We start from the raw sequence: 22,555 nt of genomic DNA, 5'->3' as shown, positions 1-22,555 counted from the left end.
CTGTCCTGCTCCAACAGCTGACTAGTCCTGTGAGGGCTTGCAAAGTGGACACGGCTCCCACCTCCCACCTCGGGGCCCGTCAGCTGAGTCTGGGGCAAGGCACAGTTGTTTCCGTGGGGGCAATGAGCTCCATTCTGTCCGGGCCCCTCTCTGGGCTTCCCTCTCCCCGGCCAGAGCAGCTGTTCTTGTGGGTAAGGAAGGGCCCCACCTGTCAGCTCTAGTTACTCTTTCAGGCAACATCCAACTCCCTGACCCCTTTTCTTTGTGTCTTATGAGCCTGTCTAGTGTGCGTCTTACGGCCCAATTGCCTGTTCATGGGTCTGTCGTTGCCTGGAACTGGTGGGCAGCGGAATGGTGGTCATGGGAAGGGACCGTCCCTCTCTAACCTCAGAGGACCTGCCGTTCCCACAGTTTTCTCTTAGTTGTCACCATGTTCAGGCCTCAAATCCTAAAATTGCCCCACTCAGGTAGATTAATGACTACAGTCCCAGGGAGAGAGGTGTGGTGATAGGGCTGGCACTCTGCCCTTCCCCACAGACACGTTCTATACCTGGCTGGCCTCCACACCTGCTCCCCGGCACCTGCTCCCCGCAGTGCTGCCTGCCCTGGATGAGGCCTCCCTGGCCTCTTCTCAGAATCTTTGTTGGGGGGTCAGCACTGCCCTCAACCTCCCACAACAGGGAAGGGCTGCAGCCAGTGCTGATCCCCCAGGGGTGATGACAGGGCACTGGAACATGGCAGAGCCAGGACGCACACCTCCATTGCTTCTTCAGGCGTTACCTGAGCCCCAGCACCCACTCTCAGTAGCTGTTCATGAGTGTCAGGGTGCCTCATAGCAGGTCTTCAAGGAGCAGCCAGTAGGGCTGGGCTCAGACATAGGATGTGCTGGGAGGGACAACCCAAAAATATGGAAGGAAGGCAACTTGTTTTCTGTAAATTTTTTAAAAATCTTTGGGATTTCCCTGGCAGTCCAGTGGTTAAGACCCCACACTTCCAACGCAGGGGGTGTGAGTTTGGGGAACTAAGATCCCACATCTTAGTGTGGCAAAAAAAAAAAAAAAAAAAATTATGGAGATATAGTTGATTTACATTGTGTTCATTTCTGCTGTACAGCAAAGCGATTCAGTTATACAGTACATATATATATATTCTTTTTCATATTCTTTTCCATTATGGTTTATCACAGGATAGTGAATATAGTCCCCTGTGCTATACAGTAGGACCTTGTTGTTTATCCATCCTATATATAATAGTTTGCATCTGCTAATCCCAAACTCCCAATCAGGAAGGAAACTCTTGTTTATTGAACACTTTCTAGAAGCCAAGCTCTGGACTTGGTAATCTCCCATCTCTTGATCCTGTCAGAGGCAGGTTCTATGATGATTCGCATTCTAGGGAGGAGGCCCGCTGCACAGCACAACTCCAGGGGGGTCACTCCTGCCCCCAGTTGCACAGCGTGCAGTCCGTGCTCCAGCCTCCAGAGTAGCCCGGAGAGGGTCGCAGAGCTGGCACGTGAATCCAGATTGGAGTGACCATCAGAAGCACTCTTCACCTCCCTGCTTGGGTCCAGGCAGAGTGAGTGGCTGTGCGGTACAATGGTTTGAACCCCTGGATGGAGACAGCAGAAAGGGGCGGGAGGAGTGGAAGGCCCAGTGTTCTCAGGTCTCGCGAGAACCTATTAGCTCTATTAACAGCTCTCACCACCGCCTCCTGTTTGCCCATCTGTTTGTCTGTCACGCTGCTGACTGCTGGTGTGTGAGTCCTGTGTCCTCGTCACCAGGTACACACTTGTTGTTGACATGAATGACCCAATTAAATGATGTCTATGTATGGAGGGGGGGTCCCCAGGACACCTCTGTGCGGCCCTGAGGATCTGGGGAGAGGACCATGAAGGAGGACCTCAGGGGTCACTTACTGCTCAGCCCACAGGCCTCAACTTCACAAGTTGGCGCCCAAACACATTTTTTTTTTTTAATTGCCTTTGAGGAACAGGAGGTTTGACCAGTTTCCTCCCTGGCCAGCAGAGTGTTGGAGGCAGGGGTCAGAACCGTGCGTGAAAGATCCATTACACAAGGCTAAGTCAGGAACTAGAAGGAACTGCTGCTCTCTGGTAGCTTTGTTGCCGGAAGGGGTGGTTATCTTTCCAGCAAAGGCTGAGGAAATCCTTTTCTGCCTTGGGGCGGGCCGGGGGATGGGATTAATCCCAGGTGAAGGTGGGAAGGAGATGAAGAAGTGAGTTAATCCCAGGGGGGGACGAGGGGTAGAGAATAAACTAAAACCAGATCCAGGCCCTGGACACAGCCGCTGCCCCTCCCCCACCTCCCTTCCCAACTCCCTCTGGGGTTTCCTATTGTTACCAGAGACGACATCCTGTTTCCTTTACCTGCCTTACTGTCCCAGGCCCCTGGCGTCCCCTACTGTCTCAGGGAGCAGGGGTGGGACAGAGGTCTGGCCCCAGACGCAGAGTCCAAGGATCTCACAGCTGGAAGATCTCACAGCAATGGAAACTGACCTGGGAGGTATGGGGTGCAACTTACCCAAGGTCACAGCATTGCAGATCTGGGTCAGCACTTGGGGGGGGCCTCCGCGGTTCTCTCGAGATTACATACTTTGTAGGTTCCCAGGGGGAACCTGACTTCCCCTCCCTTAGGCTCAGTGTGGTGGTCAGTTCCTCCTCTCCAAATGCCTCTCTCCAGCTGACTGTGGCCCACAGGACTCACACACATCCTAGGAATGTGTTTGGATCCACAGAGTTCTGGGGCTCAGTAGCACAGGCTCTAGGACAAGCAGGCCTGGGTTTGGATCCCATCACAGAACCTTTATTTATTTATTTATTCTGACAAGGAATGTTTATTGCCGAGCACTAGGGACAGAGCAGCAGACAAAATAGACATAAGTCCCTACTCTCATGGAGTTTACATTCTAGTGAGGGAGGCAGATAATCAGCAAGGTAAGGAAGGAAGATACACAGCCTGTCAGAAGGATTTGCTGAGGAGATAAATAAAGCAGAGGAGGGGATGGAGAGAAGGCAGCAGGAGATGGGGTGGAGGGAATGTACTGTTAAATAGGATGGATGGGTAACATCTGGGTGAAGACTTAAAGGAGGTGAGAGGTGGAGCCACATGTGGATACCTGGAGAAAGCTTTGTAGGCAGGAGCAATAGTACGTGCAAAGGCCCTGAGGCGGAAACACGTCTGGCACAGTTAAGAGCAGCAGGAGGCCAGCGGGGGCAGGCAGGGTGAGAGAGGAAAGGACTAGAAGTTGAATCAGGAAGCCAGGGGGGACAGTTAAGAGCAGCAGGAGGCCAGCGGGGCAGGCAGGGTGAGAGAGGAAAGGACTAGAAGTTGAATCAGGAAGCCAGGGGGAGGTCAGACACCGAGGGCCTTACAGGTCACAATTAAAGCCTTTGGCTTTAACTCTGAATGAAAAGGGAGCCAAAAGGACAGGATCTGACTCATGTTTTAGAAAGATCATTCTGGTCACTGTGTGGAAAAGGGAAACAGGAACACCAATTAGGAGGCTAATACAATAATTCAGATGAAAGATGACAAATGCTCAGTCGAGGGTAGTCAGGGCAGCACTCGTGAGAAGTGGGGAGATTCTGAATATTTTGAAAGCAGAGCCACCAGGATTTACGAATGTGGGTAGTGAACTGTGATAAGAAGAGAGAGGTCAAGGATAAATTCCAGGATTTGGGCCAGAAGTAACTAGAAAGAGGCAGTTGCCACTTACAGATAAGGGGAAAGCCTGAGGGAGGGGCAGGTCTGAGGGGGAGACTCGGCCATTTATTTGCTGTAATTCTGGGTAAGTTGCTTAACCCCTCTAAACCTCAGTTTCCTTATCTGTACAAAGGTCATAATAATCATTCCCCTGCAGAGTGATGGTGAGAATTGAGTGAGATCATGAACTCACAGGCATGACGCACATACATACTCAATACACGTTCCACCCACAGCCCAGGGATGACCATCACAGCTCCTCAGGAAGGGACAGGAGGGAAAGGAAGACCAAACCCACACATCTGTACTTCGGCTCCTCTCCCGGCCCAGCTTCCTCCAGGAAGAAGGGGGACAGACCTTTTCGACAAAATTGGAAGTTTTCTTTCTTCAAGGCCTTTGATGGTTTAGGAGATGGTGATGATGCTAATGGGGGATGGTGGTGGGTTGATGATAAACGATCATATTCCCATGTCCTTATTCTTATAAAACCCTTTCATGGCCATTATCTCATGTGAGTCCATCAAGGCAGAAATTATACCCATTTTATGAAGTAGAAGAATGAGGGTGTGGTTAAGACTCTGTGCTTCCAATGCAGGGGGTGCGGGTTTGATCCCTGGTCAGGGAACTTGGATCCCACATGCTGGGCGGCCAAAAACAAACAAACAAAAAAAAGAGGTATTTTTAAAAATTTATTTATTTTTTTAAATTTTTATATTATATTGGAGTATAGTTGATAAACAATGTTGTGTTAGTTGCAGGTGTACAGCAAAGTGGTTCATTTATACGTATACATGTACCCACTCTTTTTCAAATTCTTTTCCCATTTAGGTTATTACCGAATATTGAGCAGAGTTCCCTGTGCTATACAGTAGGTCCTTGCTGGTTATCTATTTTATTTTGTTTTATTTTAAAATATTGATTGATTGATTGATTGATTGATGTACTGTGTGGCATGTGGGATCTTTGTTCCCCGACCAGGGATCGAACCCGTGCCCCCTGTATTGGAAACGCAGGGTCTTAACCACTGGACTGCCAGGGAAGTCCCTGGTTATCTATTTTAAATATAGCAGTGTGTACATGTCAGAATGAGGTATTTAAAAACAAAATAAAACAAACCTGGGCCATCTCTCCCTCACTATCTCATGGAACTCCATTTAATCTTTGGGAGAAAACGTGGGTGAAGAGGGTCCTGACGTGGGTATCTCTCTTCCCGTCCCTGAGTGGGAGTGCTGCCCAGCTGTGTCCAGCTATGATATGGACTGTGACCTCACGCCTCTATTCCAGGAGAGGGCCCACAATGCCTGCCCCGATCCATTCTCCATCTCGGCCACTCTGAGCATGCCCGGTGTGTGGGTTGCAACCTTACTGCTTCTGAGGTTTGGGTCAGTGGGTCTCATACATTGTCTCATTCCAGTCACTCCTCCCAATTACTGAGGTAACAGACGAGGGGACTGGAACCCAGAAGAATCAACGTGCCTCAGATCACACCATTAGAAAGTGCAGTGCAGACTCTGAGGTCTGCACCCAGCAGGAGGAATTCCTGCATCACTTCTTCCAGCCCAGCTGCCCCCATCCCTCCACATACCAGGTGCCAGAACACAGCTGTCTCTTCCTTGCTCCCCCAACCCAGGCAAGCTGTCCTGGGTGGGGCTGAGCTGGGTGGGGCCGAGCTGGGTGGGGCCGCCCTGGGTAGTGTCCAGTGAGACTGTAGCCCCTGCAGGCAAATTCAGCTGGACACTGATGCTAAGCGGCAGTCCCTGCTGGTGAGAGCTGGGCTGCTGTGGGCGGTGGGGCACTGGGAGGGTAGGAAGTGTCTGGTTTGGGTGGATCAAGGTCCCTGAAAAGAAAACTTAGAATTGCCCAGGGAAGAACTCCTGTTAGATTGAGGGAGAGGGGTTAGGGAATGTCAGGTGACTGAGAGTGCACAGGAGTAGGGGGTGACTAGAGGAAGGGAGGGTTTAAGGGACAGTAAGAGCCCCTGGAGGCTGGGAATGGAGAGCTGTAGGTCCCAGCCCCGAATTTACTCTTGCCTTCGCTGTTTGTCTCCATCTGGGCTATGGTGAGTGTCCTCCTGACCCAGCCACCCTTCCCAAAGCAAGGGCATCTGGAAAGCAAAAATGACCCGTGAATTGGTATCTGGGGGCAGGAGGGTATAAACCAAAGCGGGGGTTAAATCCTGCCCACCTCATGTCTTTGCCAGGTGAGGAGGGAGCAGGAAAGGCAAGCCTAGAGTCTAGATCGCCTTGGAAGTCACTGGCCATGCCCACTCTGCTGCTCCCGCTGCTGCTGCGGACGCTGCTGGCCCGCCTGCTGCTGCCTGCTGCCCGCCTTGCCCGCCGGCACTTCCTGCCCCTGCTGCGCCGGCTGGTCCACCGCCTGGGCTCTCAGGATATGCGAGAGGCTTTGCTGGGCTGTCTGTTGTTTGTCCTCAGCCAGAGACACCCGCCGGATGCTGGGGAGGCCTCCAGAGTGGCCCGCCTGGAGAGGAGGGACAGGCTAGCCTCCCAAAAATGAGGCCATGAATCCTGGTAGCAGCTGTATCCACTGAAACGCTTTCTTTTGGAGTAAGACAGTCCTGGCCCCATCACTGACTGCAGCCTGCCCAGTGGGCAGAAGACATGGTGGGGGACAGAGCATGAGAGGGGTCCGGCCAGGACATGCCTCCCCACGCCCCCGACTCCCAGCAGAGATGATTGGAAGGATGCTCTGCATTTAGCAGAAAACCCATCATTATCCCTCCCTCCCTGCCCCTGCATTCTTCCCAAGAACTTTTCTTTTCTTTTTTTTTTTGGCCGCACAGCATGTGGGATCTTAGTTTCGGACCAGGGATCGAATCTGCACCCCCTGCATTGGAAGTGCAGACTCTTAAACCACTGGACCGCCAGGGAAGTCCCATCCTTTTAATTTTTTTTCCAAGAACGTTTCTAATTACCTCTGGCCTGTGAGGGGAGAGGAACTGACTCTCCTCCCTCTGCCACCCCCACCCGCAGGCAAATGGGGACATGAGGTCCAATGAGGGACAATGCTTAACCTAGCTAATCCAGACTGTCTGTCTTTGACTCGTGATTTACCAAGTAGTAAGACCTTGGTTCCCTAGGGAGTCAGTCCTGCCTCCAAAGCCCAGCATACATACAGCAGGTGCTCAATAAATATTTGTTGCTTTGAATGCCTGGGATGTCTTTGACAGTCTTTGTCACACTCCTGCACTGCATGACAGTCGAACCTGTCCAGAGGGTGGGATGGGGAAACAATTCAAGGCTTCCTTTTGCTACCTATTCCATTGTCCCTCTCGGTTTGTACGTCCACTTGCCTAATTTGAGTATATTACACTGTAAACCAGCAGTCTTGGGTCTGCCTGGCCAGCTCAGGGTAAGGAGGTAAACGTCCTCCAGCAAGCGTGGACACTCTTCGCAGCTAGTGGTGTGGGAAGAGGGAGATTTGTTTGCTGAGGGACCCTGTGGGCAGCCGCCCAGAGGAGCAGTGTAGAAATGCATACCCCTGAGGGGTCCTCTGCTCAGGATGGGATCTAAGGGGTAGCGGGTGGGTGGGGTGTGATCTGAGGAATTCACCTATTTCCCCTCCCCAGTGGGAGGCCCCTCGGGGATCAAATAAGAGCTGTCAGAGGTATTTGCATGCCAGCCTCCGGATAATTTGCTTACGGTTCCCATGCAATACTCCTCCCTCCCACCCTCCTCCAGCGAGTCCTGGGCTCTCGGTTCAAAGTGGGAAAGTGAGGAGTACAGGCTCCTTTCAGGACCCTCACCCCGTTAGCATACCCCTCAGAAAGTTGGCCTGGGGGAAGAACCGAGACCAGAGCTGTGGGCCCCCAAGCCGGCCCAGCGGGCTTTTCCGCCAGACCCCCGCCTCCCCACACCCCGGCACCATCTGCTTCCTCCCGGAGTCCTGAAAAGCCAGTGCACGTGCTCGACCTCTTCGGGAAGGTGGCCCGGGGGAGGGGCGGGGTGAAGGGGATTCGAACCCCTGGTCCCCTCCAGGGTCACGGGCGCCTTTATTTATTTCGCCCGCTCCGGGCCTCCCCTCCCGCCGGCCTTCCGGAGCGCTCCTCACTCCCGAGCGGCGCCGGCGGGACCGAGCCAGCCGCGAGGCGCGGGGCTGGCGCCGGGATCGCCCGTTGCAGCCCCTTTGCCGCCCGGCGGTATAGACCGGTCAGACGCGGCGCGGACTGCGGTTTCCGGCCACGACGACGGCCCCAGTCCCGAAGTGAGGAGGCCAAATGGAGGCCTGTGAATTTCCGTCCGCGCTCCCGGACTCTGGATGAGCCCTCCGCAGTCCCTGCAGGTGCGCTGGGAGCAGAGGCGGGGCCGCGGCGAGGGGGCGGGGTCTGCGCTGTGGGGCGGGGGAAATCAACGGAGTCTGCAACTGAGGTTTGTGGCGGAGGAGATCATTTTCCCAGACTTTGGAGGCCGTGGTGAGATGACTACCCTACCCTAACCACATTCAGTTGTCTCCAAGGTCGGAGACTTTCCCAGAGCAGAGGATAGGGGCAGAGGTCTGAGAAATGAAGCTGGAAAACCAAGCCCAGTCTTCCTGAACCCTGATCCCCGTACACACCCACAAGAGAGGTGAGGGACTTGAGGGTGTCCGACCCTGAGAGGGCCGGATTCTGGCTTTAGTTTAGTTGATGTTTTGTTCATCATGGATTTTTTTCTCTTTTTTTTTTTGTATTAACTTTGATTTAAAAAAATATTGCCTTTAAACGTTATTTATCTGGATTCTGGAATACTTGGGCGCCCCCTTAAATATTGCAACTCAGGCAAGTTGCCTCTCTGGCCTCTCCCTAGTCCCAGCCTGCCAGAGGGCCACAGAGATAGAGTCGCAAACAGGACTAAGAACATAACAGTCACGAGACGAGTTGGTGACAAACTGCGGAGCCAAGCAAATCCACTTCCAGCAAACACAGATGGAGGCAGGGCTGGGGAAGGATAGGACTGGTTGTGTGAGGTGATGAGGAAGGCTTGGGGCCTGGAAGGGGGAGGAGGGAATCAGGGCAAGCCACAGGCTCAAATAGGTGGGGGATCCAGTGGGGGTGGGGTGCAGCTGGATCAGCCCTTCACACCCTACCCCTGTACCCGGGACCTGAGGGAGCCAAAAGATTGGGCAGAGGGTGACAAGGACTGGCTGGGCCTGGAGGGCACAGGCCACTGTGAGTCGGGGCTGTCCAGCAGAGGGCCCTGGCACCCAGCAACCATCTCTGCGTAGGGAGGTGGCTCTGGAGGGGTGTGGGTGCTGGCTGGGGGCCCAGGCAGGGAGAGTGCCAGACAGGCTTCTGTCCAGCAATAACAGCCCTGGCTGTTGCCATCTAGCGAGCAGGCTGAGCTTCAGCGGGGGTGGGGAGGGAAACCAGCCTTCCGCTGTCTGGCCTGTGACCCTCACCACTTCCCTCCAGTTTCTTTCCACTTCCAGCCCCCTTTGCACACAGCTGCAGCCAATGGCCACCAGCCTGGGGGATCCATTTGACCACGAAGGCCTGCCACCTCCACAGACTTAGAGACGGGAAGTGAGGATGGGGAGAGAGGCAGGGGCCGAGCAAAAGGGGAGAAGAGGGCCAGGAGAGGAAGAGAGAGGCTGGACAAACACAGGGTAGGAATGGGGGGAGGGAGACCCAGACATGAAGCTGCCCTCAAGGCATGGGGCAGTGCCTAGAAAAATACCACTCATACCCCTCTTCCTGCCCTCTGTTTGGTTAAGACCAGATGTTGGTATGTCATGTCTCTGTGGGTCCCTGAGCCAGTAGGCTGGGAACAGCCCTTCTGAGTATCTTGGGGTGCATCCACGGATCAATCCTAAGTAGAAAAACTACCCTTCCCGTCAGAGCCCAGTCTGTTCTCTGCAGAGAAGGCGTGACTCTGCCTTATCCCTACGATGTTAGTACTGCTAATTGTTAATTAGTGCCTATGGCTTCTCCAGGGTACAGGCCTCTTGGGTAACTGGGGCAAGGGTGTGGGGGGTGAATTGGATTTTCTGTCCTCAGCATCTCTCTAGCCTTTGGATTGTTCTCCTATAGTGAGGGCTGCTGTAGGGGCAGTGATCCCCCCATCCCCTAGATTTACTGACCAACGAAAAAGGAGGGAATCCTTCCCCCTCCCTTGGAGGTACAAGAAGGACTGATCATTCCTCAGCATGCCCACCCCCTTCCTCCTCAGCCAGGGAGGACATGGGGCTCTGCAAGGCTTCCACCTCTGAGTATCAGGACCATAGGATTCACTCAGGCTATAAAGCTGTTACGGGCTTTTTCTCTTCCCGTTGCCAGCTGTGCCTCAGCTTTTCCAATGTTCTGGATTTAGAAAGGGTGAATCATGAGAGGGCTACAGGGCTGTGGCTCCCCCCACCACGCCACACACATCGCTAAGTCAAAGTTGTCGGTGAGCGGATCTGTGTGGGAAAACCCAGGTCACACATCATGCTGATTCCGTCGGAGGGATCCCCGGCGTGGGGTCTGGGGAGAGGAAAGGAAAGTCTGACTCGAAGAAAGTGGCACTGAAAAGGGAAGGGGGCGCTGGAAAGGAAAACGGTGCAGTGTGAAAGAGATGGTGTGGGAGGGGGCTTGGGGAGCCATAACAGAACGTCTGAGATGGTGTAGGGGCGACGCGGGGGCCGACCGGATCTGTCTGAGCGGGTTTGTCGCTGGGAGAGTCTCGAGACAGCTGTGTAGGAGTTTGTGTAACCCCAGCGCGGAGACCGGGGGTACCCAGTGCGCTGCTATACCCTCCAGCCCCACGTGCTCCGTGATGGGGCAGGGTTTGGCGTGGCAGCGCCCCCCAGAGGTCCTATCTACAGAAATAGTGCAAGGTGTAGGCCAGGCGGCGGAGGGTCTCGGGTCGGGGGTCCCTCTGAGCCGGCAGCCGGCGTGCGGGGGGCGGGGGCGGGGGCTGGGCCTCGGCGGACGCCGGAGAGCGGGCGCGGGCCGGGGCGGGGCGAACGGAGGGCGGGTTTCAATGTGCTTTGGCGGGCGCGGGAACTGGCACGGAAAGCGCGCAAACCCCACGCGGGAGGACTCCTTCCCAGCAGGTGCTACCCGGGGACTGGGGGCCGGGGAACCGGGGGCCGGGGGTCGCCGGGCTGGAAGGCGCCGCTTGCCGCCTGCCACGAGAGCAGGGAGGCCGGGCCTGGCAGCTGAGCGGCCGGGGGAGGGGACGCGGGGTGGGCCCCACCTGAGCCCCACCGCGCCCCCGCGCTGAGCGTGCGGAGCCGCGCAGCACGTGGCGCGCCGAGGCACGGGCGCAGGGGCACCTTGCGGGGACCCGGACCCGAGCGGGCGTGGACGACTTGGCTCCCGGGCCTGAAACCGGTTGTCGCGGAGCTGACCTCTGCAAGGGGCGGGCGAGTTGAAGGTTAATCTCGATCAATTCTTGTCGTTGGTACTGGGGAGGGGCCGCGCCGTTAACTGCGTTGGGTGCAGGGAATGGGAGTGGAGGAGCTGTCTCTTTAACCACCGCCTTCTATTGGCCGAACTCGTGTACCTGGCCTCCCTTCCTGGGCGCGTCCTCATTTATTCCCGGAGAGAGGACCCTTGCTTCACTCAGAGAAAGAACAAAGACATACCCCAGATTTTCTTCCCAGGGGAGAGCTGTGGTGGAGGAGGGCTGGTCCCACCCCTGCCCCTCACCCCTCTTGGGGCCGTCCCTTTGCCCATTCCTCTCAATCACCTCCAGACCTTCCTGCCTTGTCCTCCTGCCAGTGTAAGCTCTCCTGGCCAGGATGTGTGTGTAATGGGGTGGGGGAGTGCCTTACAGCTGACACTTAGTTCAGGCTGGAGGTGACCTCGACCCCTACCTTATTTTTAATCCCTTACTTGGAGTAGAGTTACCCTGTCTCCCAGTATAAGAGGCTGGCTGGGAAACAGCCTTTATACCTTCCTCCCCACCCAGGAAGGAGCCTAGGGTAAGCTGCACATTGAGTTTGAATTCCAGCTCACCCATTCACTAGCTCTGTTACCTTTGGCAAATGACTCAACCTCTGTGAACTTCAGCTGTCCTCGTCTGTTCTCGTGGAGACAGTCTTGTACTAGCTTGTGGTGGTTGCAAGGGCAGCCGAGGGCAGGAAAAGGTATCTGCAGGTGGTGGCCCCATGTGGGATCCAAGGAGGTGGGGAATTTGATGCCACCACACGGGTGTCTCTGGAAGCTGGGGTCATGAGAGGTGTTTGGGGCCTGGGGTTGGGGAGGTGCTCAGTTTGGTGGCTGCTGTCAAGGCCTCATCTCGGCAGGCCAAGGCATGGCTGAGGAGCACCAGATGCTCTGAGCTGGTCTCAAATCCCCAATTGCTGCCGGGCAAAGGCAGACAAAAACAAAATACCTGGGCTGGTGGGCTGAACGTCAGGATGTGGGCAGGGGCAGCGGGCTGCCCCTGGAGTTGAATTGTGCCCAGGACTGGGGTGAGGACAGTTGAGAACAGAGAGCAGGGGTGTAGCAGAAAGAAATACTCCTCTGAGCCTAGAGAGATTTTACTGAGGAAGGGGAGATACTCTATTCTCCGCACCCTCCCCCCCATCTCCCGCCTGCGCGTTGAAGCTGCACGTGCTCTTTACTGCCAGGAATCTTGCCTGTGGAGGGTGAGGATGGAGCACAGGTTAGGGTGAGGTGAGAAGCTGGGGATTCCCCTCACTTCCTCTGCCCACACCCCAGTGTAGAGCCCTCTCGTCCCCATCCTTCTGGAAAATGTATAAACTGTCATTCACCACTGTCCCAAGTGCCTAGAACAGTGCCTGGCTGGCATGCAGAGGTCTTCGGTAAATATTTGTGAAAAGGAAGAGCGCCTCCATCTGGAGCTATGTGGGTCTGCCCCTCCCCTCCTTGTCCTATGGCCCAGATGTGGGCTGTGGGGCTGAGGAAGGCCTTGGAGAGGCTGGAGTTTACCCAGGGAGGGGTTGAGAGGAATTATTGGAGGGGGGGGGTAGAAAGGCCCATCGCGGTCCTTTCTTGGGGTCCCCAGGGCTGTGGTCTCAGGCTGGGGCCTGGAGCACTGGCTGCACCTGTGAGTTGACCCACCCCCTCAGCTCCCTGCCGAGACTGCTGGCTGTCTTATCTCCCAAGCTACAGGGCTGGGTTTTATCTCCCTGGTTGTGTTTGTGGGGAGGCTTCTCAGAATGGGGCTGCTCCCTCCCACAGTGAGGCCTGGGGGGTTCTCTCCTGATATGCCCTGTGCCGCCACGTTCATTCTAGACCCTTACTCTGGAGGAGCCCATGGACAAGGCCTGCTGCCTGAGCCTGAGCTAGGACCACCTCCCACAGACCGCCCGGGCCCCCTCTGCCCCCACCCTTCTGCTGGCAAGTCTGGGCAAGTCTGAGTGCTGGTCCTGGTGGGCAAGGAAGCCAGTCCTCGCCCAGAACGGTAGAGCTGGCTCCAGAGCTAGGCCCACACGTTGGGGACACACCAGCACACGCCTGCCTGGCTTTCTATGCCATCCGAGGGAAAGCTGTTTCCTCTGCTGGTGCCAGGGAGCCTCTCCCTGCCTGAGCAGGGAAGGGATACTGAGGGAGGAGGCTGGATGCCTGGGGACTAGGCAGCCTCTGCTCCCATCCCTCCAGTCTTCCCTCCAACTTTGTTCTCAGAAAGGGGAAGAGGACATGGGAGTGAGTCAGAGAGGAATCCGGGGGGGATGGGATGACCCTGTGGCCAGGACTGGGGGTCAGGGGAGAGGCTGGGTCCCCACACACATCCTGAAGTATGTTCCTGGAAGACTGGCCAGGAACCAGGGAGCCTCTGGGCAGTGGCTGGAAAGGATGGTTAGGGTGCCACCAGCAGAGAGGCTGGAGTCTGGGGTGCCCCCAGGAGGGGACAGGCTCTCCAAATCCCACCCTAACCATGAGCCCAGGGGCTCCCTGGGAGTGCAGAGAGGTCAGACTTGCAGAGAGAGCTGGGGAGGGAGGCCTCGCTGGTTTGGCCTCGGTCGTCACCCCTGAGGCTGCTGCTTCTGCGGATCTGTTTGTTTTGTGTCCTCCCTCTTCCCTCCCCCTATCCTCTCGCTCTTATCTCCTTTCTGTTTCCCTCCTTCTGTCCCCACTTCATTGTCATCACTGTCCCTGACCCCTCCCGCTGTCTCCCCTGCGTTTAGCTGTTCTTCTCTCCCTCTCAACCATACCTCCTCCTCCTTCCCTCCTGCGCTCCACCCTCCTGTTTCCCTGCTTACAAACTGCTTCAACTGCTGGATAAAAATAGCGGTGGCAGCGGCCAGGCCAGGCCGGGAGCCAGGTAGAGCCTGAGCAGGCAGGGGGGCCCAGTGGGCCAGGCCCAAGGGGTCAGAGGGAGCAGTCCTGAGAGGCAGGGCCGGGAGTGGGGCTTTCCGGACTCTTCAGCCTGCCCGTTCTGTCTGCCCTGCCCTCCTCACCCCCCAACCAAGAGTCTGAAGAGGCCTGTGGGGAAGCAGGGCCGAGACAGGACCTCATACTGCTTCTGCCCCCAGCAAGCACCGAGGGAGGAGGCTATCAGCCAGGCATAACCAAGAACACCGTCACCATGACAACCAGTCACCAGCCTCAGGACAGGTACTGGGGGACCTGGGCTGTGAATCCAGGGGAGTGGAAAGGGGTCTCCAGGAGGCTGGATGCCATATGCCTTGGAATTTGGGGTTGCCACCACTGGCGGGCCTTCCGGCTATGAGGTAGCTATGAGTCGGGTCTGCATCAGGGGTGGGGGCCCTTCGTGCTGTGGCTGGGTGCTGATGGGTGCTGATGGGGGCAGCAGCCCCTCCCTGGCCTGTCAGAGTTTCCAGTGCTCAGCAGCTTCCAGCTCCTGCCAGCACCGTGGGGAGATATCTGGCAGCACCCCTCGTTTCTGAGCTGGCCTCTGCCTCACCCTGATCCTCACTCTGACCTCCCTTTCACTTCCCCACCTCCGGAGCCGAGGAGTTCCCTCCGGTTAGACCTGCATCCATGATCACGCATGTGTGTTTTGGGGGAAGAGGTTGTAGCTGGATGCAAGTTCTCCCAGGAGTCTAGGCCCCCAAAAAGTTGATGAAGCCGTGCCTGGGGTCCAAAACAGCCTTCCACCCGGGCCCCCCAATCCCATCACCGCTCCCCTGCCCATCCTGTCCCCCTGTGCCAAAGGCCATGGAACTAGGCCACTTCTAGCTGTGGGACCTTGGGCACTTAGCTTTATGTCTCTGAAACCATCTCCCACCTGTAAAAGAGACGTGAGGTTTACTTGGGTGGGAGGGAATTTAAGGACACATAGTAAGTACAGGCCCCAAGCTGTTTGGTTGATTCCCTCCGCAGTGTCTTTTGTTCCCAGGCTGCCTGCCGCCCTATCCCAGCACCCCCATCTGGTGGCAGCTCTCTGAACCCCTTCCCCTTCTCCACTGGCCTTGTGGCACTCACCCAGCCCCACTCTGGCCCTCTGTCCTCTGGGACCTTGGCTGGGAATGCTCCCTTCCTTTGGGCCTCTCGATCAAGGCCTCACCTCTCTTCCTCAAGGTGGGGAATATATGAGGGAGTTGGGGGGGCTGAACTTGTCAGGGCTCAGACCTGCCCACTTGGGGTGCCTACCCAGGCCTCCAGCTGGTGCGGCCAGGCCCTGCGCTCTGGCTAGACCCGTCTGCTCGTTGCCTTGGGCTTGTCCCTGCCAGCTCTGTGAAGAAAGCGGGTGTGGGCTCTGGGGAAAGTATGGCAGACACAGGTGGAGACCACAGTGGGAGCGCCCAGGGCTGTCTGGGGAAAGCTGTCCCGTCGCAAACAGGCCCTGAGGGGTGGGGCTTGGGGCAGTGACCTGGCCTAGGCTGGGTGGTGCTTATTTACCCTCGGGGGCCCAGATGATGTCCAGTGGCCTGGTCCCTCCTGGCCTCTCCTACGTGGTGCAAACTACAAAGCTGGTCCTGTCTAGGCCAGGAAAAAACAGCTCCCTCACTTCCCAGATGTCCCAAGGCTCCCTGCCTGCCTGCCCTCCTAGATCCAGAATGGTCTGGGAGTTTCCTGACCTCAGAATCCTCTTTGGAGAGCCACGCAGCCCTGCCCTGACAGTGTAATCACTTCCAGCCTGCCTGGCGGGGGTGGAAGAATTGTGTTTGCTTTCTCACTCACCCTCCCACCCCTAGCCTTTAGCAGGATTTCCAAAACCACCTCCGGATGTGTGGGTCACACTGGTTCCCAAGCCTGCAGCGTCCCCTGAGTCTTTGGGGCTGAGAATGGTCCTTTGGGCCATGCCCTTCGGTCCTATGTCCCTGGTCCCCTTCCCTCTCGGGACTCATCTGTGCCCTCTCCCCCATCCCAGGCCACCTCTCGCTCCACATACATACACAAATAGGAGGACGCATGCCCTGTGCCCTGGGACAGCTGGAGAGATGGAAGGGGAGGGGGCTGCCCCAGGTTTGATTTGGGAAGGAGGGTGGGATGGTGAGTCACCTGGCCTCACTTTCCTCTCCCATCCCCAGGTACAAAGCCGTCTGGCTTATCTTCTTCATGCTGGGTCTGGGGACGCTGCTGCCCTGGAATTTTTTCATGACAGCCACTGCGGTGAGATGTGGGGGATGGGCTCCCAGGGGCATGTCCACTGGGCACGTAGGGCCTGGATCTGTGCTGTGGTCATGGGGAGAGAGGTTCTAACACTCCTCTGTGCAACCCTCACAGTATTTCACAAACCGCCTGGACATGTCCCAGAACGCGTCCTTGGTCCCTGCTGAACCGAGCGAGGACGTCCAGGCTTCGGCCGGCCCCTCAGCACCCTTGCCAGAGCGCAACTATCTCAGCGCCATCTTCAACAACGTCATGACCTTATGTGCCATGCTGCCCCTACTGCTGTTCACCTGCCTCAACTCCTTCCTGCATCAGAGGTGAGTGCCCGGGCCCCCACCCTGACCGCTCGCTGCCTCGTGCCCTCCCTGGGCTGAGCCCCTGGCTTTACCACCCGTCTCTGCCGTCGTGGCCTCTCTGGCAGGATCCCCCAGGCTGTGCGGATCCTGGGCAGCCTGGTGGCCATCCTGTTGGTGTTCCTGATCACTGCCATCCTGGTGAAGGTGCCCATGGATGCTCTGCCCTTCTTTGTCGTCACCATGATGAAGATCATGCTCATTAATTGTAAGCCGGGCTGGGTGGGGACCTGGGGCAGAGATCTTCCCACATACCTGCCCTTTCTTTCACACCCACAGTTGGCCAGAGAGACATCTCTTCCTCCCTCTGGGTGGTCAGGATTCAGAAGCCTGAGCGGGCATGGACCAGGTGTGGGAGAGGAGGCCCTGGGAGTGGGGAGAGAAGGGCCGCTCAGCGTCAAGACTTACTGGGAGTAAAGCAGGAATTGCAGGGGCCCCGGCCACCCACCCGGCTCCTCCCTCCCCTGCTGATGCCCACCCTGTTCCCCAGCGTTCGGTGCCATCCTGCAGGGCAGCCTGTTTGGCCTGGCCGGCCTCCTGCCCGCCAGCTACACAGCCCCCATCATGAGTGGTCAGGGCCTGGCAGGCTTCTTTGCCTCTGTGGCCATGATCTGCGCCATCGCCAGTAAGTCTTGCCATCTGTCTGCCTGTCGCCCTGGTTGTTGTTGTGGGGAGAAGGGAGGGGGCCTGTCTCTGATCGCTGACACCCTCCACCCCAGGTGGCTCGGAGCTGTCGGAAAGTGCCTTTGGCTATTTTATCACAGCCTGTGGGGTTATCATTCTGACGATCGCCTGTTATCTGGGCCTGCCGAGGCTGGTGAGCTCTTGGACAACACTGGGTTTGGGGTCTAGGGCGGGTCCAGGACTCCAGATCAAGGGTGTTATGGGTGTGAAACCTGGGGGAGGTGGAGATTCTGGAGATTCCGCTTCTGAATCCACCTTCCTGGTCTCCCTCACTTGATAGGAATTCTACCGCTATTACCAGCAACTCAAGCTCGAAGGGCCCGGGGAGCAGGAGACCAAGCTGGACCTCATTAGCAAAGGTCTGAAGAGACTGAGGAAGCTGGGGTGGAGGACAGTCTGCCCAGCAGGGAGGCAGCATGAGCTGAGGGCAAGAATGAGCGTGCTGCAGTGATGCCAGAGGCGAGAGGGATCAGGGAAGGGGTGAGGGGTCACAGTAGTAAATAGGGGCTGGGATAGAGAAGCTGGGGGGAGATCCTGGGTGGCCTTGAACGCCTGAGGACATTGGGAAGCAATTTCAGATTCTCGGACAGGGCGTAACCTGACCTGAGGCTCCTGGGAGAGGTCAGGGGACTTGCACAGTGGGAGTTCGAAGGCCGTCTGGGCTAAGTGTCAGGGCGCGGCTGTGCACTGGTTAAGGGAATGTCCACCCTCAGCTGACCCCAGCCCTTTCGGGGATTGTGTCATCTGTTGCCCTGTCCTTCCCACAACTTGAAGATCCTTCCACCACCTGTCACCCCCCAGGAGACAAGTCAAAAGCAGGCCAAGAGGAGGCCGGAGTTTCAGCCCCCAACTCTCAGCCCGCCGACGGAAGCCACTCTGTCTGCGCCATCCTCAAAAACGTATGTGGGGCTTGGGCATCCTGCCTTCTACCCCTCACCCTCTTTCTCCCCTTTTGTTCCTTTCCCCACCCCACCCTCCCCCTTCCCGGCACTGCCCATCCTCTCCCTTTCTTTTTTTTTTTTTAATTTATTAATTATTTATTTATTTTGGCTGCTCCGGGTCTTAGTTGCGGCACATGGGATCTTTGTTGCATCATGCAGGCTTCTTAGTTGAGGCATGCATGCGGGATCTAGTTCCCCGACCAGGGATGGAACCCGGGCCCCCTGCATTGGGAGCGCGGAGTCTTACACACTGGACCACCTGGGAAGACCCCATCCCCTCCCTTTCTGACTGGAGACTGGCCACTTTCCTGGATTCTCGTGTGTGTGTGTGTGTGTGTGTGTGTGTGTGTGTGTGTGTGTGTCTGTGTGTGTGTGTGTCTGTGTGTGTGTTGGGGAATCTTGGTTCTTTCATGACGCACAACCGCCATGAAGACACAGACCTGAGTCCCTTTCCTCCAGATCTTAGTCCCGGCTCTCTCCGTCTGCTTCGTCTTCACCATCACTATTGGGATGTTTCCTGCCGTGGCTGCCGAGGTCAAGTCCAGCATTGCGGGCACCAGCGCCTGGAGTGAGGACCCTATGGGTTCCCAGGATGGGGAAGGACAGGGGCTCCAGCAGGGCTAGGACTCCAGGGAAGGGGAGCTTGGACTGCTGTCTCCCCAGCCAGGCTCTCCTGGTCCATTTGCCCTTCCCTGGGCTGGAAGCATCTTCTCCATTTTATAGCTGGGAAAACTGAGTCCCAGTGAGGGTCAGGGTTGTAGAGTCTGCCTCTCTTGGACCTGCTAACGGTTCCCTAATCTACTCTTTCTCTTCCAGGAGACTACTTCATTCCTGTGTCCTGTTTCCTGACTTTCAATATCTTTGACTGGCTGGGCCGGAGCCTCACAGCCTTCACCATGTGGGTAAGTGAAGGAAGGGGGCACCAAGACCCTGTGAGAGGGGAGAGTCCAGCTTGAGACCCAGAGAGGGAACCAAGAAAGTATGGTGGAAAGGCGACCATGCTTTTTTAAAAACCAAGACACAATCTACGTACAGTAAGGCGTACAAGTTGTAGGTGTACAGTTTAATGACTGTATATACACACACAAGCAAACATACACACCCCCCTGATAAGCACCACCCAGGTCAAGATATAGAACATGGCCAGCACTCTAGAAGGCTCTGTCATGCCCCCTCCCAGGCAGTACCCCTGAAGGGTAACTAGGCTTTGAGATTTCAGTTCAGATCCTGAGGGACCCCAAATGGAGCCCTGGGGGCCTTGGTTGGGGGCCTGGGTGTGCCCTGGGGGCTGGCGCAGCCTGACTGAGACACTGCCTGGTCTCCGCAGCCTGGGAAGGACAGCCGCTGGCTGCCGATCCTGGTGCTGGCCCGGCTGGCCTTCGTGCCTCTGCTGCTGCTGTGTAACGTCCATCCCCGCCACAACCTGGCCGTGGTCTTTGAGCACGATGCCTGGTTCATCTTCTTCATGGCTGCCTTCGCCTTCTCCAACGGCTATCTCGCCAGTCTCTGCATGTGCTTTGGGCCCAAGTGAGTGGGGAGTGTGGTGGTCTCAGGAGGGGGCTAGTGCTCCAATGGGGGACACTCAGTAGAGGGAGAGAGGGCAAAAGAAGATTCCTGATCCTGGAGCTCAGGGTTTCCAGGCTGAGAGGAGCCCGCTGGCCCTAGGGTCCCAGGCAGTGGTGGGTAGGAGAGGGGTCGGGTGAGGGAGGGGCTCCCAGGGAAAGGTAGAGACAGCCCCAGTACACATCCCCCCAAGAGGGGAAGTACGACAGGTGGGTAAGCAGAATTAGATGCTCTGGGTGGAGCTGGGGTAGGGGCCATCCTAAGGTAGGCTCGCCCTCCCTCCTTTAGGAAAGTGAAGCCAGCCGAGGCAGAGACGGCCGGAGCCATCATGGCCTTCTTTTTGTCTCTGGGCCTGGCGCTGGGGGCTGTCTTCTCCTTCCTGTTCCGGGCAATCGTGTGACCGAGGATGGACGGAAGGATGGCACCGGCCGCCTGCTCCTGCCCTCCTTCTCCTTCAGGGATGGGCAGGGGTCCTCTGGAGGTTTTCTTTCCTAGCCGACTTCTGCTGTCTCACGGCCTGTGCTGGGCCCAGCATCCAGGCCTGGAGGAGAGAGCCTCTGAGGATGGACGGTGGGGACAGTGTGGGCCTGAGAGTCAGAGTTGAGGGAGGGGACACGGCCTCTGTGTCTGCTCATGTGCTCCCCCCACCCGCCCCCGCACTTGGCTCTGATCAATCCCTGCCTGGCAGAGCGGCAGAGGCTCCTAGTCTCAGTGTGTGTCATGTGTCTACCTGTTTGCCTGTACCAGGGGTGGCTAGGGGTCAGGACTGCTTGTTCTGAAGTCTTATCTGATACTTCTGCCCCCTTCTCCCCATGTGCCTCTTCCCTCCACCTCCCCATGTTCTTGCCCATCATGAACCGTGTACAGTCGCCATTTTACTGACTTTTTTTTTTACACTCAAACCAGGTGCCTTCAAAGGCTCTCTGATTAAATAAACTCTTTTTTTTTTTTTTTCCCCCTCTCCATGGCTCCCTGTGTGCTCCAGCCATGGCTTCATGCCCTGGAGAGTCTGGGGGGATGAGCCTGACCCAGATGGGCCTTGGCCAGCACTGGGCCGGGGTCCAAGACAGGGGGGTGAGGGTGGGTGTTGGTCCTCTTAGTTTCAGAGTGACTACAGTACCTCCTGCTGGGGCCGCAGAGGAGGGACAGGCCTGGAGCCAGGACACCCAGACTGTTGGCCGAGACAGAGGAAGGCCATTTTCCTTTGCCGGTTCATCCCTTGTTTCATAGGCCTGGGGGTGGAGACAGTGCCCCATCTTCCTTTTGTCTTCAGTGTCACCCCCTCTACTCTGTCCTCACCCCGCAGCCCGGGGACTGAGTTCTCTACAAATGACCAGCTCTACCACCCTGTCCCCCCAAGCTCCTGGCTGCGCTCCCACCTTCCCAGCAGGAAGAGGCTGCAGCCCAAAGGTTCTGCCCTGCCTGGCACTCGGCCCTGACACCGAAGTCAAGGCAGACTTCTTGGCGAACAAGGGGCCTGTGTGTCCTCAGGGAAGCTGGGCCCCCTTTCTCTTCCCAAACTTTGGCCAAGGGAGGTGTGCGGTGGCTTGGGACCATGAGAGGCATCGGTGGAGGGGGCCATACTGCTGGGTCCCCCTTCTCAAAAAGGACTCTTGCAGATAGGAAATGAAACCGGAGCTCTGGCCTCTGGGCTGCCACCGCCCCCACCCCCCACACCCTTGGCACTGCTGTCCGGGCTTTATTTCTGACAGTTTAATTGAAGGCGTCAGGCTTCATTAAGGGCTGTTAGCACATTTTTAAGGGCTTTTGATGAGCTCTGAAGTCCTAACAGGGGAGTTAAATATATCATCATAGGGGGAACTGGAGTCCACAGAAATACCCCAGGGTACACGCCAAACCAGGGTACAGAATCTGAGGTTGGTGGAAAACAAGGTGTTCTTTCCTATCAGTTTCAAAAGCAGAGGGCGCCCTGAGTGTTCTCTCGTCCCTGCGGTGCCCTTTGCCCACGAGGCGGAGAGACAACTGCACCCTTGCTCTGCTCCCTCTCACTCCATCTCAACTTCCGAGAGTCCTACTGCGTTCCTTCCTCAGCACCACAGCCCCTCAGGGACCCTGTGCTTCTTCCCTGGGTCGCTTCTTGCCTCCTGCCTGGCCTTTCAGGACTCCTGCCAGGTCTCCTGCAGCCCATCCCACACACGGCAGCAGAATAAGCTGAAAACATATTTAGTCACAGGCGGGTCTCTCCCTGGGGCGCGCCAAACATTTCCTGATTACCACCACCAGCGACAGCCAGTTTCTACCATTGCTTCTCCCTCTGCACCTCAGAACTTTTGTAACTGTGACTATGCTCTTAACTCCAGTTACCAGACTGTCATGTTTTTCAGGTTTGGGTCTACATTCTCTGTTTTCACTCTTTAAGCTCCCAGACGTACTCGAAGATGTTTGCTTCCTTGCATCTGTTTGTCCAGACTCACAGTCTTCACAGGCCAGATTCCAGCTGTGTGGTAGCACTCATTTCAATGCCTGTTCCCATGAGATAGAGATGAGTGTTAAGTAGGTTTCTCACAACTCCAGCAATGGCTTGAAGGACAAATTTAGATTACAGTCGCATCTTTCTGAACTGGAATTGATGAAGAAAGTGACTAGACTCTTCCAATTTTTTTTCTAATGCAAATGCCAAAAAACATGAGTCTCACTCGTGTCACTCACGCCCTCAGTGTCCTCACCTGAGAATGGGGAGCTCTGAGGGGTTAGGAAAAGTAGCTCCTGCCAGGGCTTCCCTGGTGACGCAGTGGTTGAGAGTCCACCTGCCGATGCAGGGGTCACGGGTTCGTGCCCTGGTCCGGGAAGATCCCACATGCTGCGGAG

General features: G+C 56.5%; 2 protein-coding genes across 9 annotated transcripts; both read left to right on the top strand.

Annotated features, from left to right (window-relative positions):
* Positions 1-5,293: 5,293 nt before the first annotated feature.
* Positions 5,294-6,233, top strand: MYMX (myomixer, myoblast fusion factor; the record flags this gene model as incomplete). The annotated part of the gene is made up of 2 exons (XM_079933511.1): positions 5,294-5,307; positions 5,920-6,233. The coding sequence occupies exon 2, from the start codon at positions 5,979-5,981 to the stop codon at positions 6,231-6,233; it is 255 nt and encodes an 84-aa protein (XP_079789637.1). The 5' UTR covers positions 5,294-5,307; positions 5,920-5,978.
* A 1,385-nt stretch (positions 6,234-7,618) lies between these two features.
* Positions 7,619-20,719, top strand: SLC29A1 (solute carrier family 29 member 1 (Augustine blood group)). 8 transcript variants are annotated; one of them, XM_079935328.1, is made up of 13 exons: positions 7,619-8,018; positions 14,142-14,223; positions 16,104-16,185; positions 16,300-16,502; positions 16,607-16,746; positions 17,029-17,163; positions 17,258-17,355; positions 17,503-17,581; positions 18,024-18,121; positions 18,623-18,731; positions 18,980-19,065; positions 19,491-19,690; positions 20,015-20,719. In XM_079935328.1, exons 2-13 carry the CDS (start codon positions 14,195-14,197, stop codon positions 20,124-20,126), a joined length of 1,371 nt encoding a protein of 456 aa, XP_079791454.1. In that variant the 5' UTR covers positions 7,619-8,018; positions 14,142-14,194; the 3' UTR covers positions 20,127-20,719. The 8 variants fall into 8 exon arrangements, with proteins under 8 accessions (XP_079791454.1, XP_079791452.1, XP_079791453.1 ...); XM_079935326.1 differs by lacking the exon at positions 7,619-8,018 and adding an exon at positions 8,131-8,148; XM_079935327.1 differs by lacking the exon at positions 7,619-8,018 and adding an exon at positions 8,287-8,302.
* The last annotated feature ends 1,836 nt before the right edge of the window (positions 20,720-22,555 follow it).

This window comes from Stenella coeruleoalba, assembly GCF_951394435.1.
Source record: "Stenella coeruleoalba genome assembly, chromosome: 10".
In the NCBI taxonomy this organism is placed as follows: domain Eukaryota; kingdom Metazoa; phylum Chordata; class Mammalia; order Artiodactyla; family Delphinidae; genus Stenella; species Stenella coeruleoalba.
Note: the sequence above shows the minus strand (reverse complement) of the source record. Positions and strands in the feature narration are given on the sequence as shown.

Excerpts from the sequence above, each read along its gene's own strand:
- SLC29A1 (XM_079935328.1), top strand. The coding sequence starts at position 14,195 with ATGACAACCAGTCACCAGCCTCAGGACAG. Across the intron at positions 16,503-16,606 it reads AACTCCTTCCTGCATCAGAG|GATCCCCCAGGCTGTGCGGA; the intron begins GTGAGTGCCCGG and ends CCTCTCTGGCAG. Across the intron at positions 17,582-18,023 it reads GCTGGACCTCATTAGCAAAG|GAGACAAGTCAAAAGCAGGC; the intron begins GTCTGAAGAGAC and ends GTCACCCCCCAG.